The sequence below is a fragment of the Orycteropus afer genome, unplaced genomic scaffold, assembly GCF_000298275.1.
Source record: "Orycteropus afer afer isolate SDZICR_OR568_19922 unplaced genomic scaffold, OryAfe1.0 scaffold00171, whole genome shotgun sequence".
In the NCBI taxonomy this organism is placed as follows: domain Eukaryota; kingdom Metazoa; phylum Chordata; class Mammalia; order Tubulidentata; family Orycteropodidae; genus Orycteropus; species Orycteropus afer.
This window is the reverse complement of record NW_006921758.1, coordinates 3,216,731-3,244,464: the sequence shown is the minus strand read 5'-3', so window position 1 is coordinate 3,244,464 and position 27,734 is coordinate 3,216,731. Positions and strand designations below refer to the sequence as shown.

The following is a 27,734-nucleotide window of genomic DNA, read 5'->3' as shown; positions in this document are numbered from 1 at the left end:
ATGGACATCTAGGTTGTTTCCATCTTTTGGCTATTGTAAATAGTGCTGCGATGAACATGAGTGTGCATATATCTGTTCTTGTCATGGCTCTCACTTCTCTAGGGTATATACCTAGTAATGGAATGGCTGGGTCAAATGGTATTTCTAATTCCAACTTTTGAAGGAATCGCCCAGTATATCATCTTTAGTGAAGTGTCTGTTATGTCCCTTGCCCATTTTTAAATTGAGATGTTTGTCTTTTTGGTGTTAAGGTGTTGAAATTTTCTATAAATTTTGGAGGTAAGTCCTTTGTCACACATGTCATAGGCAAATATTTTATCCCAACCTGTAGGTTCTGTTTTTGCCCCTTTGGAGAAGTCTTCCGATGTGCATAAGAATTTAATTTTTAAAAGGCCCAAGTCATCTAGCTTCTCTTCCACTGCCTGTGCATTCTGGGTTATGTTTGATAGTCTATTCATACTGTAAATCAGGGCCCCTGAATTTACCCCTATTTTATCTTTGATGAGCTGTATAGTTTTGGGTTTTAGGTTTAAGTCTTTGATCCAACTTAAGTTTGTTTCTGTGTATGGCGTGAGATATGGGTCTTGTTTCATTTTCCTGCAAGTGAATATCCAATTTTGCCAGCATTTGTTAAAGAGGCTCTCTCTCCTCCATGAAATGGGTTGGTACTTCATCAAAGATCAGCTGTCCATAGATGGATGGGTCTGTTTCTGGGTTTTCGGTTCTGTTCCATTGGTCTGTCATTGTACCAGTACAACTTTGTTTTAATTACTGTGGCTGTGTGTAGCAGGTTTTGAGATCTGGGAATGTGAGACCTCCCACTTTGTTTTTCTTCCTCAGCAATGCTTTGCTTATCTGAGGTCTCTTTCCTTTCTATATGAAGCTAATAATTGGTTTTTCCATATCCTTGAAAAATGTTGATGGTGTCTGGATTGGGATTGCATTGAATGGTAGATTGCTTTGGACAGTATTGACATTTTCACTGTATTACGTCTTTCTGTGCATGAACAAGGCAGGTTCTTGCATTTATGTAGCTCCCTTATAGATTCTTATAGTAGTTTTTATAGTTTTCTTTGTATAGGTCTTCTATGTCTCTAGTAAGATTTACTCCTAGATATTTTATCTTTTTTGGTAGCTATTGTAAATGGTATTGGTTTCCTTATTTCCTTTTCAGAGGCCTCTTTGTTGTTGTAGAGGAATCTAACATATTTTTGTATGTTGCCCTTGTATCCTGCCATGTTCCTCAATATCTGTATTAGGTCCAGTCATATTTTTGCTAAGTCTCTTGGGTTTTCTATCTATAAGATCATTAGACGTTATAGTTGGTTACTATATTGTAGGTTTATATTCACTAATGCTTTGAACATTTGTCTCCCTGCAAGTGATAATTGACTTGGCAACTTATTTTGAATACTATATATAGTAAAAATTAAGTCATGCTATAAAATAAATGCACACTATACATTTGAATTTATCTGTGGGATGACACGAACTTTATGATGCTTAACTTACGCTGTTTTGTTTTTAAACAGGCTAATAGCTCGTCAGCTTGCTAAAATCCATGCTATCCATGCACACAATGGCTGGATTCCCAAATCGAATCTCTGGCTAAAGATGGGAAAATATTTCTCTCTCATTCCCACAGGATTTGCAGATGAAGACATTAATAAAAGGTAAAACGATTTTTACGTTTAAAATTTTGTATTTTTTATACTACTTTGCTCTATAATAAGGTTTCAAAACAATGACAAGGTTTCTGTGTATAAAACCTAGCTTGGTTTATCTCTTTTTATTGAAATAAAGTAAGTATTGATAACTGTCTCTCATCCCCAGCTCACCCCTTCAAGGGGTGGGGGACATTAAAAAGCAGGAGTCGGGCAAGAAACAAGTATAGAACATTTCTAAATGCAGTACTCTAGGTGTTCTGGTAGCATGTGCCTAAGACACTTGACTGCTAACCAGAAGGTGGGCAGTTCAAACCCACTAGCCACTCCTTAGAAGGAAGGGTGGGCAATCTACTTCTGCATTGATACCACTTTGAAAACCCAAGGAGGAGTCACTATGAGTCGAGTTCAACTTGATGGCACATAACAACAACAACAAATAGCTCTGTAAATGAGGACATACTTGAATAGTATGAGTTGGCCATATAGAATCTATCCCCACCTCCCCAAAGCTGTTTGACTGGGCTTTAAGATCAATGTTAGGACAGTGTAGTAGTATTGGACTATTTAAATTCTAGATCATGAGGTTGAAAATTCAGTACCTAGAGTCTTTCCTAGCTTCTGTAAACTTACTCCTTAGTTTCCCATTGAGTAAAAAAGAAAAAAAAAAACAAATTTACTGCTGTTGAGTATTTCATTATTTTTTAAATATTTTATAGATAAGTATTTAGAATCTAAATTACATTGAAACATTATTACATATTGTGATTAGTACTAATAAAAATTTGGAAATCTTATTTTGTTCTGTATGTCTGAAGCATACTTGAAGGCTGTATCTTTCTATTTAGGAAATCTTTGTTTCAAGAAGAGACACAAGCAGGAGACCTACAGATTTTTTTTTTCTCTTGTTGGTTATTATCATGCATTAGGGGAAAGGACCTGTATTCTATTGAGTTTGTTTATTTTTCAAAGATTAGTTTGTTTCACTCTGTATGTGTGTTTGTATTTAAAGGTAATTTGTCAGACGTTGAACTATTGTTGTTATGTGCCGTCGAGTTGGATCCGACTCATAGTGATCCCTCCTTGGGTTTCCGAGGCGGTATCACTATGAAAGTAGATATACCTTTCAAATTGGATGGGCATACTTCTAGAAGAGTGGCTAGCTAGTTGCTGGGTGTTCAGGAAGCTACAGTATAAAACTAGAGAATTCTTTTTTAAAAGATATTTTATTGAAAGATTTTTGAGGAAAAATACTCAAGAAAAATTACAAAACAAATGTTGACTTTGAATGAAAGATTTTCTTGATGTTTTAAGACCAGACAGAGTTGACAGGCAGTGTGAGTTGTAATTTAACTTTATGTTAGTGGATTTCCTTTCTTTAAAGTTTTGATGGGTTAAGAGCTTAAGACTAGATAAATTGTCTGGTATCAAATCTCCATTCTGTCAATTAGTAGTTCAGCTTTGTAACGCTGAGCAAGTTACTTGCACTCTGTTATCCTCATCTGTAAAATGGAAATATCAAAAGAGTAGGATTTTTTTGAGGATTAATTGAGTTGGTACATACAAAGTGCTTAGAATAGTGTCTGGCCACATAAGTGCTAAATAAAAGCTGTTATCATCATCACCAAGGAGCTCTGGTGGTGCATTGGGTAAGGCATTTGGCAGCTAACCCACCAGCTGCTCCCTGGGCAGACAAGGGAACAATCTACTTCGGTAAAGATTTATAACTTTGGAAACCCTATGGAGGTTGCTAAGAGTTGGAATCAACTTGATAGCAGTGAGGTTTTTTTTTATCATCATCATCATCATCATCATCATCATCCAAAGAAGGTTGTTTAAGTAGGCTACAAATTATATTTCTTAGATTCTCCAAAGTATACTTTAAATCCCTGAGGTTGATGGGTTGATGGTACTTTGGAAAAGTTGGAGATGCACTGTAGTAAACAACAGGAAAAAAGCCCTCCAGCCCATCCATAGAAAATATACAACTAGAAATATTTATTTATTTATATTCTTTTCTTGTGCTTGTACATGGATTGTAATTGTCCTCTGCACAATCCTTTGAATCCTATCCTTTCCATTTTTATTTTTATTCTACCATTCTTGAACAGAATCATACCATTTTCAGAAGACTATGTAAGGATTACTCTTGGCAGCTATGTGTAAGGAAGATTGTAATAGTGGGAAAAATATTGGTAGAAACCACCTGAATAGACAAATTTAGTGATGTAAAAGGAATGTAGATTTAAGTATTGTAAAAATAAAAAGTAAGGAATAATTTGAGAAAACCTGGAGAGGAAGACTCAAGAGAACTTAAATTATTGAAGGAAGAAGAGAAAGAGTAAATGAAGAGTAATTTTGTTAGCATGCCTGATGATGCTATTGAGAAATTTGTGGTAGCAGCCCATTTTTGTTTCATTTTTAGTCAACAGGACCATAATGATAAATAATGCAGAAGAGTTTAGGATAGAAAGCTATGCTGTCTATGCCTGCTTGCCAATCTTCCTCCTCTTCCCTTTCCACATCACATTACTCTTGAGACAATTTCTGTAATTCTGTTTTTATGAATGTAAGGCAGAACACCAAACCTATTGCCACTGAGTTGATTCTAGCTACCTTTCTTTCTTTCTTTATCGACTATAGACAATATCTGTTGACTTTGGAATGTTAATTTAGATAAGAATTTAATTGATTTATACTGCATTCTTACTTCAAAACTTGAAATAAATATTTTTAGTTTTCTAAATGATTGTATTTATAATTTAAGTAATATTTTAAACTTTTTTTGACTCTTGTGGTTTAGTTTTCTCCTCTATAAAATGGAGATAATAGGGTACCTATTGTAATGTACAACATTTTAAGTAGTGCTTAGTAGAGTTAGTTATTAGCTATGTATGTATTCTCTCTCTCTTTTTTTTTTTTTTTTTGGCAATTTTGTAGTAATATATTTTGTACTATCCTGGCTGATCCTTAAGGTTGCTTAGTATCTTTTTATATAAATGGTTTTCTTTATTCAAACTTTTGGAATAATTGGCCTATGATTTGCTTCAGGAGTATGTGCAGTCAAATGATAAGGGCTTATTCAAAATAAATTGAAACCTTAGTCAAACTTGAAAAACATTTCATTAAGATAAACAGGCTATACCTCTTCTTTTCAAATGAAAAGGTTTCTAAGTGATATCCCAAGTCCTCAGATTCTTCAAGAAGAGATGACTTGGATGAAGGAGATTCTTTCCAACCTGGGCTCACCAGTTGTGCTTTGCCATAATGACCTATTGTGTAAGAATATAATCTACAATGAGAAACAAGGTAGGTATTTGAACTTAACAGTAAGTAAAATTGATTTCTTTTTATGTTCTTACTGGTCTTTGCAGTGAAAATGAATTGAACTCAAATGCAAAGGTTAAAAACAGGTGTAACAGTCTTTAAAAGATTTTTTTTTTAGGTGATAAAATCATGGTAGCTGTGATAAATTAGGAATATATATTCTCAATATGTTTAAAATATGTTTTTTTAAATTTGGTTTATTAGAAACAGTTTGTGGTTCTTGTTAGATATTTAAAATGATAAAAAAGACTATCAATTTAACTGTAAAAGTTACTTTACCACATTTTAAGTTGGTACTATTCTAAGATAGAATGCACCTGCTTGTAATGGGTATTATTAAAAAAACAAATTGATGCTGCACTACTTTGTAAGTACTGGACTTTCTCAAAATATTGGGAGGACAATATTAGGTCATGTTTCCTATTACTTCTTTGTTTTGATGATTTGTTAGATATTTTAATGCTAAGTAAAGAACCACATTTGGAGGGAATGTTATTTGTAGTGACTCAAATTTATGTCTAATAAAGTAATATCCAAGAAGATATGGCAAATAGCTTAAACGTTTTCTGAGGTAGACAGTGATACTGTGATGCTTTTTGGTGGAATGGTTTTTTGTGATTGTTCATTGCTTTATTCAAATTCTCTTTTCATATTTAATAAACACTTGGTTTTATTATATCATTGGATAAAGTGGTTTGAGGTTTGGTTGCTAAATTAAAGCTACCTTTTAATACTAAATTTATTAAAAATACAATTTTGGTTGAAGGATTAGTACTAATTCAAAATATGTTGAAACTATGAAGTTGTTGCATTATGTAGGAAACCAGTTTTGAAAAATAGTTATTGTAGTTGGAAGTTTGTATTTTAAATTCAAAATGTGCTGTTGTGAAGACTAAACTCAAAGAGTTCAAATTAACATGGTCATAATTATATTCACCTAAATTACAATTTATGACCTTTCTTATCACATTTTAAGTTGGTACTATTCTAATACAAAGGCTGTTACTTTTTATAGCTGACTTTAAGTTGAAGAAAACCTACCAACAGAACACTGTCAAGGGTGGTAGACTTAAGCACATGTTGTCAAAAACCTATTTGAATATCTTTTATATTTGATATTTGTAATGTGGATTAGAGATTCTGTATTTCAAGAATATACTGACCTTGCATCTTTATTTTTGAATTTTCTTGAAGTCTTTGTGGGGAATAAGTTTTTTCATTTTTAAGCTTTAGGTGCCTAAAAGTACTTGACAGTGTCTTTAATGTATTAATGTCCATTTATTATATATAATTATTGTAGTATATCAGCACTCCACTATATACTAGTAACCAAATCTCAATGCCATTTGTGAGGTGAAAGCATTAGTTAAAGCAGTGTATTAGCTTTTAAAGTTCAGTGCAAGACCTACAAGCATATTTTATATAATGGAATTATGAGTGAGGGACTTCATCTTACATTTGAAGTGGACACTCAGCTTTATTTTTAACTGCAAGTTGATCAAAGAGAATCTATTATTTTCTTTGGAATGTAATTTTAATGTTTCATATTTTTATTTTATAAGTTTCTTTTGCATATTCATTTCATAGAATAAACTTGTTTATAAACTGAAAAATAAGGGACCAAAAAAATCAGATTACTATGTCTTAATACTTACGTATTAAAAATACATTTTTATTTTAAATTTCAACAATTACCTATCTTTAAACTACTGGTCACTAATAAAAACATTTTCCATATTTTAAGATAAAATTGTCATGCTTCATTTTGGCTTTAGGAGTTCAAGTTTGTCATTTGTTTTATTTACCAAGAGTTAACCTGAGGTACACTTCTATGTGTGATATTCCATCCCCTACACAGAAGAATAAATTTTATAATTCAACAAAATTGTATTCAAAAGTCTGCCCTTCTTCATAAAAGACTATTTTGTACCATTTGTTTCTTGTCCTTGTTTGTGTGTTGGTTATGAAAATTCTCTGTTTTTTTCCTTACTAGTGGTTTTCCAGTGTTGGTTGGGAAGACTGGGTGTGGGACCTGTGGCATCCATTTTTTTTTTTTTTAAACGAAAAACATCAGTTCCTATGCAATTAGTTGATACATACGCACTAAAAGATAAAATCTAGGTGGGACTTTCTTTTAGGTAAAATCCAAAAGTCTTCAAAGTGTTGCCAAAAGCGTATTCTAGTCATTAGTATTAAATGTCTTGAATTGGGAGCCATTGGTTTTAAGACAAGTAAGACTTACATGAATCTTCAGTTGTAAGGAGAAGATACCATGCCTTATACTTAAAATAAATTTAAATTTTATAAGATTAGTGAATTTAATAGGCAAAAAAATTGTGCCTTGTACTTAAAATAATTTAAATGTTATAAGATTAATAAATTTAATAGGCAAAAAAGTTGTGTATTTGTGACTATAACATTAATACTTTGTGGTAGCAATCTTAAAAGGTTAATTAAAATGAGAGAAAATAGGTATTGTTAAGTTCTTTACCTTCTTAACTGATTACCTTGTTACAGCATTCTAAAAGCAAGTCTGAGTCATTTGGTATTCAGGTAATTTCTGCAGAGGATAAATTACCAACCTACATATTATATTCATAAGTGTGTTTTATTTATTATTGCTTTTAAAGTCATGTATGTTACTTAAGCTTGAGGCTTCTTCAATTTGTACACACCTATGAGATATAAATATGTAAAATAAAGATGGTTTCCTGTCATTAAGCACAATACATGTCTAATATGCTTAAGACGTTTAATTTTTCAGAAGTACAAATTTTAGGTTAACTTTATGAAGTTATATTGGATCATCTTGAAGTCTGCATATATTTTTAAATCTTAATAACTTGGATTTTCATAGTATAATTAGGTAAAAAAAAGTCTCTTAACTTTTAAAAGCAGGTGTATTAACACTTAGTTCCAACAAAGAGAGATCAGAGTACAGACTTTGGAACCAGTCCCACCTGGGTCCAAGTCTCTGTTTCGTCACTTACAGAGGTAAGTGGTATTGTACAAATCATTTTATCTCTTTATAAGTGTTTTTATTTGATCCTTGACTATCTGCATCACAATCAGCAAGGGTACTTGGCCATAATGCAGATTTCTGGGCCTTATCCAAGACCCATACTAAGAGTTTCTACAGATGGGCTTAGGAATCTGAGTGTTTAACAGGTGCCCAGGCAAATCTTAAACACATTAAATTACTGTTGCTAGTTTAGAATGTTAAAATTAACAATTTAGAGATAATAACTACTTCATATAGTTGCTGAGAAAATTTAAAATCGAGTGTAAAGTATATAGCACTAGGCCAGGCACTTACTTGCTCATTCTCAATTGCAGCTATTATAATATGACAGGGTTTGGCAACTTTCTATAAAGGAACAGAAAGTACCTATTTTTGGCTTCATGAGCCAAATTTTAGTGTCTGTTGCAGCTGTTCAACACTGTAGCACAAAAGCTGGCATAAATGAAAAAGCATGAAAGCAGGCGTGGACTTAAGTATATTTGTGATTCAATAAAATATTATTTACAAAAACAGGTAACAGGGCAACACCTGTATTTTGATTATAGAATACATTTGTATATGATATACCTGATTGTGAAAAAAGGAAAAATGGTTACTACATGCCAAAAGGTTAACTCCCTCTTATGACTAGTGGAATTATGGGTCATAGCTATGAGATTCAAGTTGTCTTTAAATCCAACTTATAGTTTCTGTCTTAAGGATAATTTAGGTAATTAGTTTAAAATATAATATTTGTACACATACACATATTCACATTCCATACTCTTCTTTCTCTAACACACACACACAGTCTTTATGAGCACCCTTGCAGCGTACAGGTATTTTTTACCTGGGAGTATTGCTGGAACTGGTAAGCATCATAGGAACAAACACTGCCTCTACTTGCTCTCACCTTGTCGGTTGACAAGATTCATAAATACGGGGGAGAAGTGAGCTTCCGTTCTGAAGTTGATGGTAGTTGTCAAGATTTTTGAAAAGTTAGCCTGTATCAGGACTTAGGTATTGGTAAATAGCAGCCTATTTTATGCCTTCTTTGAAATGACGTTTTAAAGGAAGAATACTTAATATTATGATGTTAGAATTTGATACCATCATAAGAAAACCAAAAGCAGCTCTAGAACTATAAGATAAAATTTTTCAGTTGCTTTTTAAATTCATTATTAATTTAATAACTTAGTAGAACAAATTGTAACACTGCTTATTGACCAACCTATTCCAAATCTAGTATTTTAATTTAACTAATCCTTTAAGTGTTGACATGTTAGAAACAATTGCTAAAGCTTTTAGGGTTGTTGTTTCTTGTCTTCATCCTCCGTCAGAATGTTTATTGGTCTGATTACTTTTAGTGGCTGTTTCATTTTGTTCCCTGTCCGCATTTCTTCATAAACAGTTCGTATAAAGATCTTGTATGACTTCACATTTCACTTATGGAAATCATTGATTGTTTTCTGTACCAGCAATATATTTATAGCTGTTTAAGGAAATACAAATGAGTAATAAGAAAGGAAAGTTCTTCTAGGAATAAATAGAATAAACTGGGCTTTTCTTTAGAGTTTCATATATTACAAATAGTAAGTAAGTGAGGCACCATTTTTAGTCCCTTGATAGGTTCTAAATCTTATCTATTCAATTATTCATGAAAAGGCGTTATTGTAGTTCTGATTGTTTTGTTGATAATTAATGACGCAGAACAGTTTTTTCATTAGTTTTCAATTAAATACAAATTAACACTTTTTATTTGGTAACCTACATTTTCCAGGTGGGTTTTTTTTGAAGGATAATCTTAACACTGTTTTAATTGGTATTACAGATCACTTTTTAGCATAAAATAAAACATTACCTAAATCAGATAGTAATAAGCCTAAATAGACTATAAAAACCTTCATTGTTAAGGAAGTTAATATAATAACTAATAGGGGAGTTAGTAAAATAGTTACTAGCTTATAGAACTAGCTGACTTATTTTTTCTTTGCTCATGCATTCAGGCACACTGAATGTTCAGTTTTATACTTGAGTAAGAATGTCAGAAATGCCACGCTTTATTTAACATTTCATGCTTATTTTGCTTTCTTCCCCTATTTAAACATGTCTGTTGTTATCATTGGTCTCAGCATTTTCTGCAAAACCTCCATTTATTATTGGCATTTGAGTACTTACTGTGTACTAGGGGTTGCACTATGGATTGTATAATGTAAGATGATGGGGACCTATTGCCCCTTGAAGAGGTCATGTACCATGTAGTAGAAGAGTCAGATCATTAATGTAGTAAAGATGTACACAGGGTACTGCTGGATACCAGAATAAGGTATGAAAGGAAAGCTTCTTAGAGCAGAATACTTCCTGTCTTTTTCTGTATGGGAGTTCCTGGGTGGTACGTATGTCTAATGACTCAATTGCTAACTGAAAGTTTGGAAGTTTGAGCCCACCTGGAGGTGCCTCAGGAGAAAGGTGTAGTAATCTACTTTGGAAAAATCAGCCATTGAAATCCCTCTGGAGCTCATTCCTGCTCTGATGTATATGGGATCGCCGTGAGTCGGAATTGACTCAATGGCAACTGGTTTAACTGGTTTTCTGTATAAGAGAGAAAGCATTTTACTACCTTAGTATAATGATCTTTTATTTTTCCTCTTTCTCTTTCCAGTCTAAATAACCCAGTAGAGCTAGTAGAGGGAGATAGATTTTCAGGTTCTTGTATTGATTGTTTTTGTTTATATTTTTTTCTCCTTAGCAACAACAAAATAAATCCTGACAGCATGTATTATATAACTCTAGTTAATAAGTTAATTTTTCAAAATTAAAAAAAAAATGCTAGACTATTTTTCACTAATACTGAGATTTGAACAGACTTAACTCAGTGGTATGAATTTCATTACTATGGCAAAGACAAGCAGTAAATACAGTCATTAAAAAAGAGAAAGTGTAGTTTTTAATAATTAGATTATAGTTTAATTCATTAGTTATATTTTGAACCCCTTATATGCTAGTCAGTATGCTAATTATATAAAGATCCTTTAAACACATCCTAACCCTTACAGCAGGGGGTGACTTTTAGGATCCTTTGAGAATCTGGATAATCCTTTTTCAGAAAAATTCATATACACATAAAATTTTGTATATAATTTCAGGAATTGTTTTCATTGTCTTCCCAATTAAACCCCAATTAAAAATTTGCCTTAAAGAATTAGTAAGATGGTAATGCCATATGAACTATTAATTAGTAATAATGATACGGAAGTTTCCCTGTATAACTGGAAATTATAGAAACGTTAAATTTGTAGAAGAAAAAAATGTTACTGTACTTTGTATTGCTAGGTAAACATTTTCCAGTATGGTAATTTGATTTTTCTGGCACCTGAAATAAGGAAAGTAGGCTTCTTTAATTTTACATTGTTGCAGAAGATTAAATTTAAGGTTGAGTTCCACTTTGCTTGCAATAGTTTGAAAAAGAATAGTTAATGCAGTTTTTCTTTTAAAATTTTTTTTTCCTTTTAAGCTTTGTGTCTTGTAAAATGTGAGTTTGCCAAATTTTCTTCATCTGCTACAGATTAGGTATGCCATTGTTGCTGCCATGTGGCGGCGCACCCCGTGCTTCTTAAACGCACTGACTGGAGGTTTATCGCATCACTTGTTCACATGCACGGAGCCTGGTAACAGCCTCATCTGTATCTTGTTAGCTTCATTTCTTATTTTTTTAATTTCATTCTTTATAAACTCATCATAGCATTTAAAAATAAAGGCTAGCTTTAATGAATTAATGCTACTACAAAGTCATTATTAAAATTTTCATACTGAAACATATTTTAACTTTTGTTAAGATGATCTATGCTTTAATTAAATTGAATTTACACTATAAGCAGGCATGTTTACCTGCCACTTTAACTGTATTTGCCAAATTCTAAATATAATTTAGGAAATACAAATGGAAGCTTTTATTTAGGTGGCAAAAGTAAGCTTCAGGACTGGGCTGTGTATTTTTATTGGCATGTAACAGTTAACATGAGCTCTACAAGAATATGCATTTAAAGAGCTAAAACAATCAACAGCTGCAATTACAAAATTTACATATTAGAACTCTTTGGTTGGCTCAGTTGTACAACTAGGTAAATCTTATAATCCAAATTTATTGAAAGTTGGATTGAAAGGGATCTCTTGAATCATTTTGTTTATTCTTCTATCTGTTGACAGTCAGTTTGGTATAAAGAACTTACTATCTCATTCTTTTTTAAATAGTATTTTTCCTCCTAAAAGTAAAATTGTAAATAATTTGAGAAATAACAAAATAAAAGGAAAAACCCTTAAGAGCCACTTACTACCTGTAATAAAACCACCTGAAACATTCTATTTCTATCCATCCCCCCCCATGCATTATATGTTTTTATTCCCTTTAGACAAAATATTTTAATAGTTTGGATTACAGTATTTTTACTATTTTGTATCCTTTTTTACTTTGTAATTCTCCTGGTGATTAAGTAATTTTTGAAAATGATAACTTTTATGACTGTAAAATATTTTATTATGATGGTGATTTACCATCTTATTCCTAATGATTTTTAACAAAAATTGAACATGTTCCAGCTGCCCATTCTGCAGTTTAGTAATGTGATCTGGTAAACTTTAAGACTTTTCTGTGGGATGGTTTACTGTGAATTTAAGAGTACAATACTTGTGTTTGAACTGCATTGATTTATTGAAGGCACTAATATTTTAAAATCTTAGATTTATTATAATGCATATGAATTTTGCTAAGATTTGATACTTTGATGGTTCTTCTTGCTCATCTTATCTAGACTCAACTATTACTTATAAAGGTTTAAAATAATAAATACAATTAAGTTTTTTTGCTTTTATAATTTACAGTGTAATTTTTTATGATAAAATTGTTTTTCTCTGTGTTTGAATGTGATTAAGATACTTTTCCAAATTAAGCATACAAGTCTATTTCAAGACATTATAGTTAAAAAGCTGTTTTATTTTGGAAATGCCAGTGTGTAAAGATTAGGTGTTTGTTTTGTTATCTCAGCTTGATGTTTAAAAGGCAGTATAACAGATAGATGTTATACATTTTTTCCAATAAAGCAGCTGTTTTTATAAACCATCTCTGTTCATATATCCATTTAAACTCTAAGCCCTTGTAAGTTTGTGATTGCCAGTGTAGACAGTGACTCACATTCATTTTTTTAAAAAATGTTTGTACCCCCTTCCCTTTTCTTTACTTTTCCTTTTATCTCTCTTTTTTTTTTTTTTTTTGTTAAATAAGACCCATATCTTCATCAAGAAAATTCCTCTATTGTAGTCAGTCCTTAAAAATTAAAAGTTATTAAATGGGAGTACATAGATTAACACAGTGGCTGCAACAATGGGCTCAGACATAGCAGTGATCGTGAGGATGGTGCAGGACCCGAACAGTGTTTCATTGTGTTGTACGTAGGGTTGCTATCAAGTCACAACCGGCTTGATGGCACCTAACAACACCAAGAAGGAGTAGTATGTTTCTTGGGTAGGAGGAATATGATTATCTTTGGAGAATTAAAATGAAATATGCATATATGTAACAGTAACTTAGGGAAGGAGTCTTTAGTTTATGTAAAAATTTCTCAAAGTTAAAAACATTAGAGAGGAACTAACCCTTTCCTTTGTTCAAAGATAAAACTAAAGCAGCTAGCTTAATGCTGTTTAAGTATGCTTTTAGTTGCTTATTAGCATTCCAGGAAAATACAAGAGTATGGTAGCAACTGACATTTTAAAATACACATACTATTAGAAGTTGATCAGCAGGTGTTATTGTATCAAAACTTCAGGTTTCCCAGAATTTAAATCTTTTGCAGAATTTGAATTTTAAAGATAGCTATTTTAAGCCTTTCACAGTTTAGATTTGATTCCCATATATAGGTAAGCTTGTTAGCTCACTGTTAGAGGAACATGAGTTAATTTTTTGTTTGAATTGCGGAACTTATTAATAGCTTCCGATGATAAGAGTTTTCATTTCACATTAAACTTTAATTTTTAAATAAATGATGCCCTCGTGTGGTGAAAACATATTTTGCTTGAACTCAGAGAATGACTGTACTTTGATTTTTTTCTTTGATATAGTGGACATTAAGGTTCATAAAGAAGCTGTTGGACAATAAACATAATTTGAATTTTGTAAAGCTCATTGCCATAAAATTCACAGCCTTACCCTGTTAATGTCTCAGAAGTGCATGTAACCAAGCACGTACAATGAGACAGAGTATTTAGAGTATTTGAAGCTATTTAATTACAAGTTGTATAGGGATTTTCTGATTTTATGTGCAATTTCTTATGTCTTTGTTTTTGTGTCTCACATAGGTGATGTACAGTTCATTGATTATGAATATTCTGGATACAACTACCTGGCATATGATATTGGAAATCATTTCAATGAATTTGCAGGTAAAATCCAGGGCTTAATCAGTGGATAAGCTTATTTAATTTTGAAATGATACTTTTAGAATGTTTTTTTTTTAAGGATGATCAACTGGAAACAGTAGCAACATTTCTCCATTCTTGTAGCTTTTTTTTTTTTTTCCTGTTTTGCTTTATTACTGGAGGAAAAAAGAAAAAATTTCTTCCTTAATTAATTAATAATGGATCAGAGAAGAATAGTAATTGTGCCTTCTCCCATTGGGACCTGACATAGTGCCAAGTGCTCTATAAAATGTCATTTGTTCTCTACAACAGTTATGTGAGTTATATTCCCAGTTTATACAAGAGGAAAGTAATTTACCAAGGCCACAGTAAACTACTTTGCTGTTTCCATTGTGAACCTGGGTTTTTGGAATGTTGCTTAACTAAAGCATAAACTTTTATTTATTTTGTCTATAACTGGAAAATTCTTGGAAATTAGTTTATCATGACTGTGAAATATGAAAGTATTAGGTTTTTTTGTACAAGTAAAATTTAAAATTAATTTTATGACTCTAGAAATGTGAAGTGTTCTAAAATTAGAGATTAGGAACTGCCCTGGATAGTTTATACCAAGTGGGAACTTTTCTTTGCTCAATTTTTGTTTTTATGCATTCATGTATCCATATATTTTTATATACTCTAGGTTTCCAGATGGGAAACAAGTTGGGAAAAATTCTAGCTTACAGATTTCTATTTTTTTCCTCCAGTAAGTTTATCTTATAAACCAAAAACCAAACTTACTGCCATTGAGTCACTTCTGACTCATAGTGTGACCCCTAGTGGGTTTCCAAGGCTATAAATCTTTATGGAAGCAGACTGTCCTGTCTTTCTTCCATGGAGCAGCTGGTGGGTTCAAACCACTGACCTTTTGGTTAGCAGCCAAATGCCTTAACCACTATACCACTAGAGTTAATCACATACTGCCTAAAAGGAGGGGTCGCTATGAGTCAGGTCCGACTCCACAGTGCATAATACCACCACCATCACCTAATATATTCCCATATAGCTGCTGTAGATATTTTCACATCTAACCTATAGAAGAGGAGTTGAGTTGTGCATATAGTAAGATAATCACTACCACTGTTGTGGATATGAAAAAGGAAACTCCAGTTACCTCAGTACTGCTGTATGGAGGAGAAAAAACTGGAGCTAAAACTTGAAAGTTAGGTAGATTTTGGATATGTAGATAGAAGAGAGAGGGCACTGCAGGGAGGGGGATGAAAACTTCTAGATGATTATATTTTAAGGATGAAAGATTCATAAGGGAGAATAGAGGATTATAAGTCTGGAGAGGTGGGTTGGGGCCGGTTTATGAAGAACCTTCAGTGAATGCTAGGCAAAATCATACGAACTTTATCTGGTAGTTAATATTTTTCAAACTGCAGTTTGTGGAATAATGATAATCTTTTAGAATTTATTTTGAAGGAATGGAAAAGAATAGTGACAGGAAATACCAGCAGTGTAAAGTGGAATAAGGATAAATTTTGTTTTGTAAAACTTAGTATCAGTTAGGTGTGTATGTATGGTCTCAACAGAAAATGTATTTTTTACCCTGAATCACAATAAAAAAAGTTTTACAGTTTTACAGGCACAGTTCTAGGTAGTTCTGCAAATATTAGTGTAATTAAGAATCGTCTGGGTACTTAGTAAAATGCAGATTTCGGGCTTCTGATTGAGGTGGTTCATACTTTGAAGAAATATTGAAACAGTGAGAATTGATTCTGGTGATGAACATTAGAAGTATTCATTAGAGTTTGAGCTGGAATATAGAATTAATGTTTGATTTACTACTTTAATAAATACTGTTTATTTAATAGGTAATATTCCAGTGGAAAATGGAAACATTTTATAATTAAAAAAAAAAATGTGGGGTAGATTAAGGTATGCAGAAGAAAATGTGTGTTTAAATGCTTTATTTTTTTTTTTTCCCTCTGAGGTGTGAGTGATGTGGATTATAGTCTCTATCCAGATAGAGAACTACAGAGGCAGTGGCTGCGTTCTTACCTTGAAGCCTACAAAGAATATAAGGGCTTTGGGACCAAAGTAACTGAAAAGGAAGTAGAAATACTTTTCATTCAAGTCAATCAATTTGCATTGGTAAGTTTAAATGTAAACAATTAATAAAAGATTCTTAGTATAATTTAAAAGTTTCTAAATTTCATCATCTTATAAAGTAGTTATTTCCCACTTTGACTTTTGTGAATTTTTGTCAAAACAATGATTGAAAAAATAATGATTTGAAAAAACATTTCTTCGATTCCCCATTACAGTGTAAAATATTCTCCTCTTCTGCAGAACCAGTTTAATAGGAAGAAGAGATTAGGGTACCCCATACGCCGAGGTGATTTAGCCTAGTGATTTTCAAGTTTTGGTCTCTTGTACTCTGAAAATTTTTTGTAGACCTCTAGGAACTTTGGTTTATATAAATTATATCTATCAGCGTTTACCATATTTGAAATTACTAACTCTCCTTTTGAAAGCCTATCTTTCTTTTTCAAGTATTTGTAGCTTCTTTTTAGCTAAGTAGTTAGTTCTGTGACTTTTGATATAGCCTTAATCTTCTATCCACATTAGCCTTTGCTGGTCTCTTTGCCTTCAGTTGTTTTCTGTCTCTCTCTCTCTCTCTTTAATTCATCCTATACTTAAAAAAAAAAAAAAAGTGATCTTTCTAAATAATTTGAATCCAATTGTGTCATTTCCTATTTTATGTCTCCTATGACCTACAGAAGGAGCTCTGGTGGCTTAGTGCCTGAGGCACTTGATTGCTAACCAGAAGGCTGGCGGTTCAAACCCACCAGCCACTCCTCGGAAGGAAGGTTGGGCAATCTACTTCCGTAGTGATACTGCCTCGGCAACCCAAGGAGGTGTGGTCAGTATGAGTCGGGTCTGACTCGACGGCACATAACAACAGCAACACCTAGCATAGAGATGTTCTTATGTAAGTGGTTAATAAATGTTCACTGCTCAGGACAAGAGGATCTCTGGTGGCATAGTGGTTAAAGCATTCGGCTGCTAACCCAAAGATCAGCAGTTTGAACCCACCAGCTGCTCCATGGGAGAAAGATGGAACAAGTGTTTCTGTAAAGCTTTACAGCCTTGGAAATCCTATGGGGCACTTCTGCTCTCTCCTATAGGGTTGCCATGAGTTGGAACTGACTCATTGCCAATGGCTTTGGTATTTTTTGGGCAGGACCTGCTCTAAACCTCGAAAGATCAGACTTTATTTGATAATATACTACAAAAATCAAGTGTTATTGTTTACTATAGTTAATGTAGTATATTAACTACATGATGGAGAAAACTAGATTATTTGCATTATAAAAATAAACAGTATACTTATCATTTTCTTATATGAATTTTGAGATACATTGTTTGCAGACTTGGAAAGGATTCTTTGTAAATAGTAATTAGGATTAAGTAGAGATTTTTCAGAAGACAAATGGGAATTTACTTTAGTTATTTGATCACGATATAAAGCTTTTAATTTTTTTTTACAGTTGGCATGGGTAACCTGGAAATTAAAATTCCATTGAACATACCCATTAATTCCAAATTTGAGAGAAATAGTTCAAGTAAATCATAGAATCATCAAGTATTATTATTTTATTTGGAGTGAAGTATTCTTTCTTTAGCTTTTTTGGGAATACAGTTGATGAATGGGCTATTGCCTGCCTTGCAGGATGTTTTCTTCACATGCATTTGTATGTTGTTTATAAGTTTTTCCTTTTTCACCCTATAAAAAAGTGTTGTCTTCTAAAAGATTTTTTGTGAGGATTTATGTATAATGCTTCGTCAGTGTAGAATTATTTCATTACAGTACGTCATGAATGGAAATTTAAAGAAATAGAGATACTAACTCTGCTCAAATATGATGGGATGAGCTGGTTTGATATTGTTACCAAGTCCAGAAAGGCCCCTAATTTCACAATCTTTTCCACTACAGAACCAATTTAATAGGAAGAAGAGATTAGGGTACCATCTACAGATGGTTTTATATACCATTTTGCAAACTTTCTGGCCCCTTGCACTCTTGAGTTTTTGAAGACCTCTAGGGAGCTTTTGTTTATGTTTATATCTATCAATATTTACCGTATTCGAAATTAAAACAAATTTAAAAAAATGTATACAAAATACAGATTATTAAAAATGTAATAAGCTCATTACATGTTAGCATAAATACTGTGTTTACAATGAAAAAAACTAATTTACAAAACAAAACAAAAAAATTTTGTGGGAAGAATGTGTTACTTTACACTTTTATAAATCTATTTAATATCTGCCATAATAGAATATAACTGAATTATAATACTTGCTTCTGCGTTCCATCTGCTGCAGTATATTATTTTAGTTCAACTAGACGAAGAAAGTCCAGTTTCACGCATATGTGTTATTGCAAAAGACAGGAGTATATTGCTTTTTCAGATAACTATATTTTGTTTTTTGATACTACACCAAAACTGAACAAGTGGTAGTTTCCTAAAAGGTTAATTGTAACATTGAATCTGAATATAACAATTAGCTTTTGATCTCTAATACACTAAAATCTATTGGTTTATTTTGTACTTAGAATGATTCATTTTACCTGTACGTGATTTTTACTTGTAATTACAACATCTTGCATGAGATCAGGAAAATTTTGATTCAGTGAGTTGTGTAGATTTTTCAAACATTGACACATTTCACTTTTTGATACTGAAAGTTACATTCACTGTTACAATTACCAGTATCACCAGCAAAGTTCTAAATACGATTTTGAGAAGATGTCAAGCTTATGGAATCAAATACAAATTTTCTGAAATTCAAGTTTTGGTTGAAAGCTGAAATTTTAACACTGTCAACAAATACTGTCAGTTATTTTTCTTGAAGTGATGGTCTCTTTTTTATATTGAGAAAATAATGGTTCTTTTAAATAAAAATGGTATTGAGTAAATGAGTGTTGGTGGTATTTGTTTTGTAAGATTAAAACAGTGCAATAGTAATAACATGAACATAACATTTTAAGTGTAGCACTTTAGTGAGTAGAATACTTAAAAAAAATATTTAGTTCTCCATTAACCTTTAAAACAGTCATGTAGAACACAGAATGGCAAATAATCCTCCCATGTTTTAAGTAATGAATCTGATACTCAAAATTTGTGACTGTGGGAAGTTGCAGAGTGATTTAGTGACAAGAATCTAGGCTTGAGTTGAACCCCCATGCCTCATAATGCAAATTTAAGAGTTTTTCTGAAACAGTTTGCCTGTTCACCTATCAATTGTTTTTTTTTTCCTTAGAGATCTTTTGTTGTTAATGTAGTATTACAGACCCACCACTGTATAGAATCTAATTCCAACTCATAGTAACCCTATAGGACAGAGTAGAACTGCTCCATACATAGGGTTTACAAAGCTGCAGATCTTTGCAGAAGCAGACTGCCTCATCTGTCTGCCACAGAGTGGGTAGTGGGTTCAAATCTGTTAACCTTTTGGTTAACAGCCGAATGCTTTAAGCACTACACCCCCCTCGCCCCCTGAGCTCCTTATTACTGAAGAGGGTCAGCGAGAAAGGGGAAGAACCTCAATGAAATAGATTGACACAGTGGCTGTGATGATGGGCTCAAGCATGGCAATGATTGTGAAGATGCCCTGGGACTTGGCAGTGTTGTATATAGGGTTGCTGTGAGTTGGAACCAACTCAACAGCATCTAACAAGAACAGCAACGATAATAATAATGTGAATTTAACGGAAACAAAACTTTATCTTCAAGAATTTTTTTTTCTAATTAGAGTAGCTACAATATTTCTCAGGAAGTGAAACTTTGTTAGTGATATTGGAATGTATAAATATCCTATTTAACTGTAAATAGATTATAAAGAGCACACAATTATTTTTTAGTTCCTAATTACGTACATACTCTTCTGTTTTTCCATCTAAATCCTAAAGACTAATTTTTCTCTGGCTTGAATAAAGTTGTATTACTTCCTTTATGTTATGGTTAGTTATGCTGAACAGAATCAAATTGTTTTTCATATTATGTCATCTCTAGACCATTCTTTATATTTAAATATCTTTATTTTTTCTGGGATTTGTATTTTCCTTTTTGCTTATATCTTTATGTCAACAAACAAAGGCCTTTGATAATAACATAGGAGAACCTTTTAGTAATTATTGCCATTAAAAACACTTAAATAATAATTATCAGTATTGATACTGAACTGTGCTTTTGTACAAAGCAGATTACAGAAATTGGGCTCTGTTTTTTAAAGGATTGTATTTTCTCTCTTCTGGTATGGGTAAAAATGATCTATAACCATCTAGATAAGTCTGTGCATCAGTGGTTAGATATTTTATATAATAAAAACAGTGAGAAAAAAAAGTATCGTGCATGGACTTGAAAAAAATTTACCAATTTTTACGATTTGATTAATAGATAATTGTTTTGCAAAGAAGTGCATTATCATAATACTTTAATTTTCTTTGTTCTCCTTTTAGGCTTCTCATTTCTTTTGGGGATTGTGGGCTTTGATTCAAGCCAAATACTCAACTATTGAGTTTGATTTTCTTGGGTAAGTTTTAGTTACATTGTATGTATTACATTTGTCTCTACTCTTATTTTGGATTAACATTGAGAATGCATATGAAATATTGCACTTAGTTTTTTGTCAGTCAAAATATAAAGGCTGCAAGTAATAGGAAAAAAAAAAACGCACTGCTGTCGAGTCAGATCTGACTCATAGCAACCCCTCCTTGGGTTTCCCAGGCAGTGTCACTATGGAAGTAGATCTGTGAGGAAAATCAAGTGTTCTTTTTATTTAAAGTGTCCAGTAGGTGGTGCAATAAACTAAACATAAGTCCTTTGAAATCTTAAAACTTTCTAAAAACCAGTTTAAGTGGGTGAATTGAAATAAACATGGGATTAAGTTTTCAGCTTTGACTAATTTTATTATTCACTTTTCTCACTAGGTATGCAATTGTTCGTTTTAACCAGTACTTCAAAATGAAGCCTGAGGTTACTGCATTAAAAGTGCTTGAGTAAAGAGGAGATTTAATTATTCTCAAGTATTTGAACAATCCTTTTGAACGTTTTCTTAAAGAAATTCTGAAACACCGATATTTGTTAAAGTTCTATTATTTAATTTGGTTATCTTGCTTTGCAAATTATACCTGTCAACAACGAATCTATTTTTTAAATAATCTGATGTCAAGAAATATACTTACTGCTGTCAGTATGTAGTGGGTAGAACTTTGTTCAGGCTACAAAGAGCTATAAAGATGTCAGTTTACTCCCTTCTTATTAACCTAATCCATGTTATATGTGAATTATTTATTATAGATTTAACATTCTGTGGCTGTTTTCAGCTGTATGTTGAGTATAAGCAATGTAAATGTTCTGGAGTAATTTTTCTTTCAAGTTTTACATTAATGTGATTAATTTTAGTAAATAATCTACGTATTCAGTGTCAGCATCAAAATTGATGTAGTCTAAGTAAAGTGAATTATATACTCTTCAAATGCCAGTCACTGGTGTAGGTAACTATGGCAGTTCATACAAAAATATCTGTTTAGGAGAGTGAAACATGTTCACCTGTATTGATAGTACATCTTTTTGAATTGAATATGGAAAGCATTTCTTTTTGGGTTGTATATATTAAGAACTGAATTCTCTTCTTCCTGCATAGTCTGGCAATAGAAATATTAACATGTACCATATAATCCTGGAATAGATACAATGATTTAAAGTTACTACAATATGTATTATGTTTTCATGTACTAAACATGGTCATCTAAGTTACTAGTTTCAATTTTTAAAATTTCATTGTATCAAATTGTTTCTAACAAAAACTGTTTTACTTATCGAGAGCTACATTTTTATTTGTTTTTAAATAATAGCTAGTATAACACTTGCAACTTTTGAAGCAAATATAGAAAGCTTATTATACTTGGGAACAAGAAAATATTTTAATTCTCTTTTACTTCTCCAATTTCATTCCTTATGTTTTTATTTCATGTTTTAGTGTGGCCCATATCTTTAGACTGGTGTTAAATGATTACCTGACACATGTGACATGTTGAAGTTGTTAAAAGAATTAAACAAGGAACATTTAGGGCATTGATCTCATACATTTAAAATCTGATACACCAAAATGTGAACTAAGCAGAAATACTCATGGTAGGAGTACTTTTCTTTCCCTCAATGTTCAGTTTTGTCTTGTTTTTATTTAAATGTATTTTTTATTTTGTTTGGTATTAGGCAGTTATATGGAAGGAAGTTAGATATTTGGGATAGATAAGTAGGCTTCAAGTTTTGAAGATTGCTGTGTGGAGTAAGCAGTCATGGTCATTTTATTTTGAAAATTAGTCTGACAAGCTTTGCACTTTGGTCACATAAGTGCCCACGTACAAAGTTGGTTTAATTAAGCTGCATATTCAGAATATGCAACCACAAATTCATCCTCTGAGAAATCTTATGAGGAATCTAATGTATTATTCCAAATGACTTACATTCTCAGACAAGTGCTTTAAAATACTTGGATTATTTCAAGATGTTTAAAGCTAATAACTTAGTTGAATGCTTAAAGGCCATTTTTAAATGGTAAATTCTAGTTACAGAAATAGAAATGTCGAGTCTGTTTGTGTGTATAATAACAGTGTTAGACCAAGATTTGTTTTCTACCTCCCCAATGTTATAAATATTCACATCTGTTTTCTAAAACATTACTATAGGATCAATAGAATTTTGTCCAGTTGATTAAATGAATGGAACCAATTAAACTATTAATAGCTTTTTTTTAATGTTTTAAACTTTAAAAAATTGTTTTGATGTAATTTTCATCTGTAGTTGGAACATTTTCGTAGAATGATTAAGAATATGTACTACTATTGATTTTTTTGCTATTTTGATGTTCAACAGTATATATGTTGGAGTACTATGGGAGGAAAGAAGATAATATATCTATCTTACTCCATAAACGTACTTCAAACCATTTTGTACAAAGATTCACTGAGCCAATGCTGGTAGACTGTGCATAGTTGCTAGCTGTGACACTATTATAAGCATTTCAAAGTGATGTGTATAGAAGTGAATGTAATGGGGAATGGGGACTCTCACTGTAGCCCTAGGAGTATGCAGTGGATCTTGGGTATGAAGTGAGGTATTTAGTATTTGGCCCTCACTCTTTGGCAAGATTTTAGGTGTTGTGATGCTCTGATACTTCTTGTATAGGCTTTTGGGATGATGATGCAGGCTAGGAATAGGGCTCAAAATTGTTTCCCTTTATATCGACCATTTGAGAGATCCTAAAAGAAGGTGAATCTCAGCAGCAGTCTAAAAACATCCCTCTAAAATTTGTTTCGTGGCTTGCTGAGATAGCTGTTGCCGTTTTACATTAAGCTAAGGAACTTGAATGCCTTACTTAATAACTCAATTGGTAGTAAGCCCATTTTGTAAATATGAAAATAGTTGTTAGAAGCGGCATCCATGTATATTCAGTGTTAGTCAGTAGACCATAGTGGCCTGGATGCTTTAACAAGCAAAATTCAATAATTCTCCCCCTTTTTCCTTACATACTTGTACAATCTTACCTGATCAGTGATATATAGTCTCTTTTTTCCCTCCTAACCCCATGCTACTACCACTTTCTGGGAATCAAGATGTGGTAGTAAATCATACTCTTCACATGGTCATTTGAGATCAATATGAGCACAAAACTCATCAACTAGGTCTGTCTGGAATGTATATACAACAGTGTAAATAAATATTTGTAAATTAGTGTGAATTTATCTTGCATATGAGATCATGTGTGTTTTGCATTCTCTCTCTTTTTTTAAAAAAACAGAAAATTTTCTGTAAGGAAATGATCCAGCTCTTTGGTTTGGACTGGAAATAGCCAGCAGTTCTGGCTGCACAGTGGGATAACAGAGGAACAGGGAAATACGGTTTTCAGTTTTCATGTTAATGTCAGCACTTATTTATTTAGCCTCTCAGTGCCTAAAATGACTTTTCTTCACTTCTTTAATTGGCCATTAGTTTTTTTGAGATTAGATTCCTGAAAGTAGTGAATTAATACACTGTAATATTAATAGAGCACTGTTCTTTAAATCATGATTCTAAGCTAACGCAAATGAAAAATATAATGATTGGAAAATGAAGTATTACCTTTTCCTTTTTTGGGGGTGGTTAACCTTTTTCTGAAAAACCAAGATGAAACCTTAAATTTTATATATCTCAGTGTGAATGTAAACTCTTGTATACAAGAGATATAATACATGATAGCTTAACTTAAAATAGTTCAAGTTAAGTATGCCTTAGTTGGCGTCTCTAAATGAAGTTGTTCATGTTAAAATTTAAGACAACTATTTTCATTCTAGTTGAACTTAAAAATACTTATTTTTAACTTCATAGTAACATAAATACATATTAATGAACTTTTCAGATTTAAGAAAAAAAATTTCCCAAACACTCTCAATCAGAAGTTAGAAATCTTTACTTTTAAAATTGTGGACATTTATTTTTTAGATTATGCTCACCCCTTCTGCAACATTTTATGAATCCCTTACATTTATAATATAGAATATGATCTAGTAGTTTGATTTTCTGCTTTTAACCAAGCATTTTGTACTGCATCCCAAAGTGAGATAAATTTAAGCTTTTAGTATTCACTCATTCAGTTGATAAAAAAATTTAACAATGCTTTATGCTAGGAGAGGGTTTTGTTATTGGCAGCAGCTTGTACAACTTTACAGAAAAGATGGCAAGTGCTAGTGTTTATTATGTACGGAGGAAAACGAATTATAAGTGTGTGGTAAAGCAGCTTTATTTCTATTTCAAAATTGGTGAACTCTTTTTTTTTTTTCATTATATTACAGAATGTGCTTTGGGAACTTAATTAACAGATCAATCAATTTACGTATTTGTTTTCTTTTTTTAAAGAAGACATTGGTTATCTGAACCACCTTTTCCTCCTCCCCTATTACATACCATTTGTGTTATTACAGTGTTATGTCTTGGGATTTGATGTCTTTGGACAGAAAAGTATATCGGCTATTTTAAAAGATTTTTTTTTTCCCCATCTTTGTAGTTGATTCTTTAAATGTTTTGCTATAAAAGAAAATACTTTGGTTTGCATTGGCAGTGGATTATTGGAGCATCTTTGTTTCTTAATACCTAATACTTGAAAATTAAAATGAGTAAGAACTTTATAAGATGAATTAGATTTTTCTGAATAGATTTTTTTCTGCTCTAAATTTTATTTTGGATCATAATTTGAATGGATCTATTTACCATTCAAGTGAAGATTTAGACCGTTGAAATGGAAAAAAAATGATGACAGTGGTTGTAGAAAATACCCTTTTGCATTTGAAAGATCCAAAATTCAAGTTGTTAGTAGCTTTCTGTCCTAAAATCTGCTTTTATCTTCTTTCCTATGCTTGCTGTACCTACTATACTACTGATGCTATCATCCAGCCAGGTTAAGATATTATAGCTGTGTTCAATCTGAATCCTATAGCTTTTTCTACTTTAAAAAAGTAACTCTCTAAAATACTCTTTTAATCCCTAAATGTAGAAGAAATTTTTTCTGTTTACATCTTGCCCATTAATGGTATCATGACTACCATTAATCGTTCTAATAAAACACTGAAAGCATTACATATTGTATTTGAACTAGTTAAGAAAGAGTTGGATAAAACTGATGGATTTGAATTATAGATGTTCCATTAGCTAAGTTTTAAAACTTTTGGTAAAGGAACTTTCAAAGATAGGCTGACCCTATGGTATCCATATAAATTAGCTTTTGTGACCTGGAAAAGACTCCCATAAAGCTGTGGAGATGATAGTGTATACTTGCCATGGTTATGGTTGTAGTGTGCTGCTACTACATAAATGTAGATAGTGACACACGATATGACACACTGAAATTCTTATTGCCCAGTAATCTGAAGTAGTTTCCTGTAATTATCTGTACTAAAAACAACTGTAAATTGATGGAATCTGCAAAGAGGCAACTTTTTGACTGGGCTGTAATTTAGGAGCTTTCATACAGCCAGGTTTCCATAATATGAAGTATTTGACTTTTAAAATATACTATTATTATAAACAAGAGACGTGGCATTATTCCATGTGCTTAAATGATAATTTCCTTATTCAGTTTCAGAAGAAAAAAATGAAATGAGTAATTATTATTGTATTAACTGTATGTTGAATTGGGAAATTGGCATAAAGCTTAAATTTGTTTTTATCAAATGTGAACCATAGTAGTATAATGCTGCTTTGTATATACTGTAAGTGCTACAAATGGTCTCAGCACTGAAAATGTATTGATACCTCTCAAATGAATGCAACTTTTGGTGTAGGTGTTTTGATATGCTCAGAAAGTATCTGAGTGTCTTAAAACCTGTTAATCTGTTTGGTAATGAAGATACTTCCTGTTGTTTGGTTGCATATTTTCATGTTTAAAATGTAATTTTTACATTTTTACTACTGTTAATTTAAGTAAAATTTGTTCTGTGGAGAATAAAATGGGGTTGCCAGTGAAGAAAATTTTGACCTCATTCATCTAACTGCTTAAGTAGAAATGTTCCTAAACTTTTTTCAAACATTTTATTGTGTTTTAGGTTACTGTTCATAAACTTTTAATGACTCTGTTTGTATTTCTGTTTATACAAGCAATGTTTAGGCTTTATTTCTGTTTCAAAGGCCTTTTATCCTTGATTAAATGAAGGAATGTATCTTTTTGAAGAGATTTATATTCTGTAAATAAAAATTGGCTGTAACAATAAAGTTGGGGTCTAACTGTAAGTGTGTACATAATTTTATTGTCACTTCAACTTATTTTTGAGGTTTTCATTTTGGAGAATTTCAGGAAAAACAGGGCTTTTTAAACAGTTTTTAAAAAATGTTTACTTTTGACAATATGTTTGAGTTGAGAGTATGGAATATTATATAACTAATGAACAAATTTTGTTTATCTAATATAACAATTCACTATTCTTTTAACACTGAATTTGTGCCTTCTTTGTGCTTGGGACTGGAGGTGGAAAACATAAGATGGTTAAAGACACTTTCTGGAACCTAGCATCTTTTTAATCTACACAGAATATCCTTAATAAACCAAAGTTTATAAGCTCTTCACAATTGTCAGTATATGTGATAGATGGTAGAGATAAAAAATAAAATCTGATCTCTGCCTTCAGGTGATGTGTACCATGAAGATCAATCAGTTCTCCATAACAAAAACTGTGTTTTATAAAATGTTTTAAACTTTGAGGTTTTCCGATGATTCAGTTGAGGCTATGTGTTGTTGTTGTTGTTGTTGTT

General features: G+C 32.0%; 1 protein-coding gene across 1 annotated transcript in view; it reads left to right on the top strand.

The window, feature by feature from the left end:
• Positions 1–21,455, top strand: part of ETNK1 (ethanolamine kinase 1) — a 61,789-nt gene extending 40,334 nt beyond the window's left edge. Inside the window, exons 3-8 of the mRNA XM_007946796.1 lie at positions 1,533–1,673; positions 4,831–4,973; positions 14,341–14,424; positions 16,376–16,536; positions 20,912–20,985; positions 21,383–21,455. Of these exons, the coding sequence (XP_007944987.1) occupies positions 1,533–1,673; positions 4,831–4,973; positions 14,341–14,424; positions 16,376–16,536; positions 20,912–20,985; positions 21,383–21,455 (676 nt within the window). The remainder of the gene's footprint in view (positions 1–1,532; positions 1,674–4,830; positions 4,974–14,340; positions 14,425–16,375; positions 16,537–20,911; positions 20,986–21,382) is intronic.
• The last annotated feature ends 6,279 nt before the right edge of the window (positions 21,456–27,734 follow it).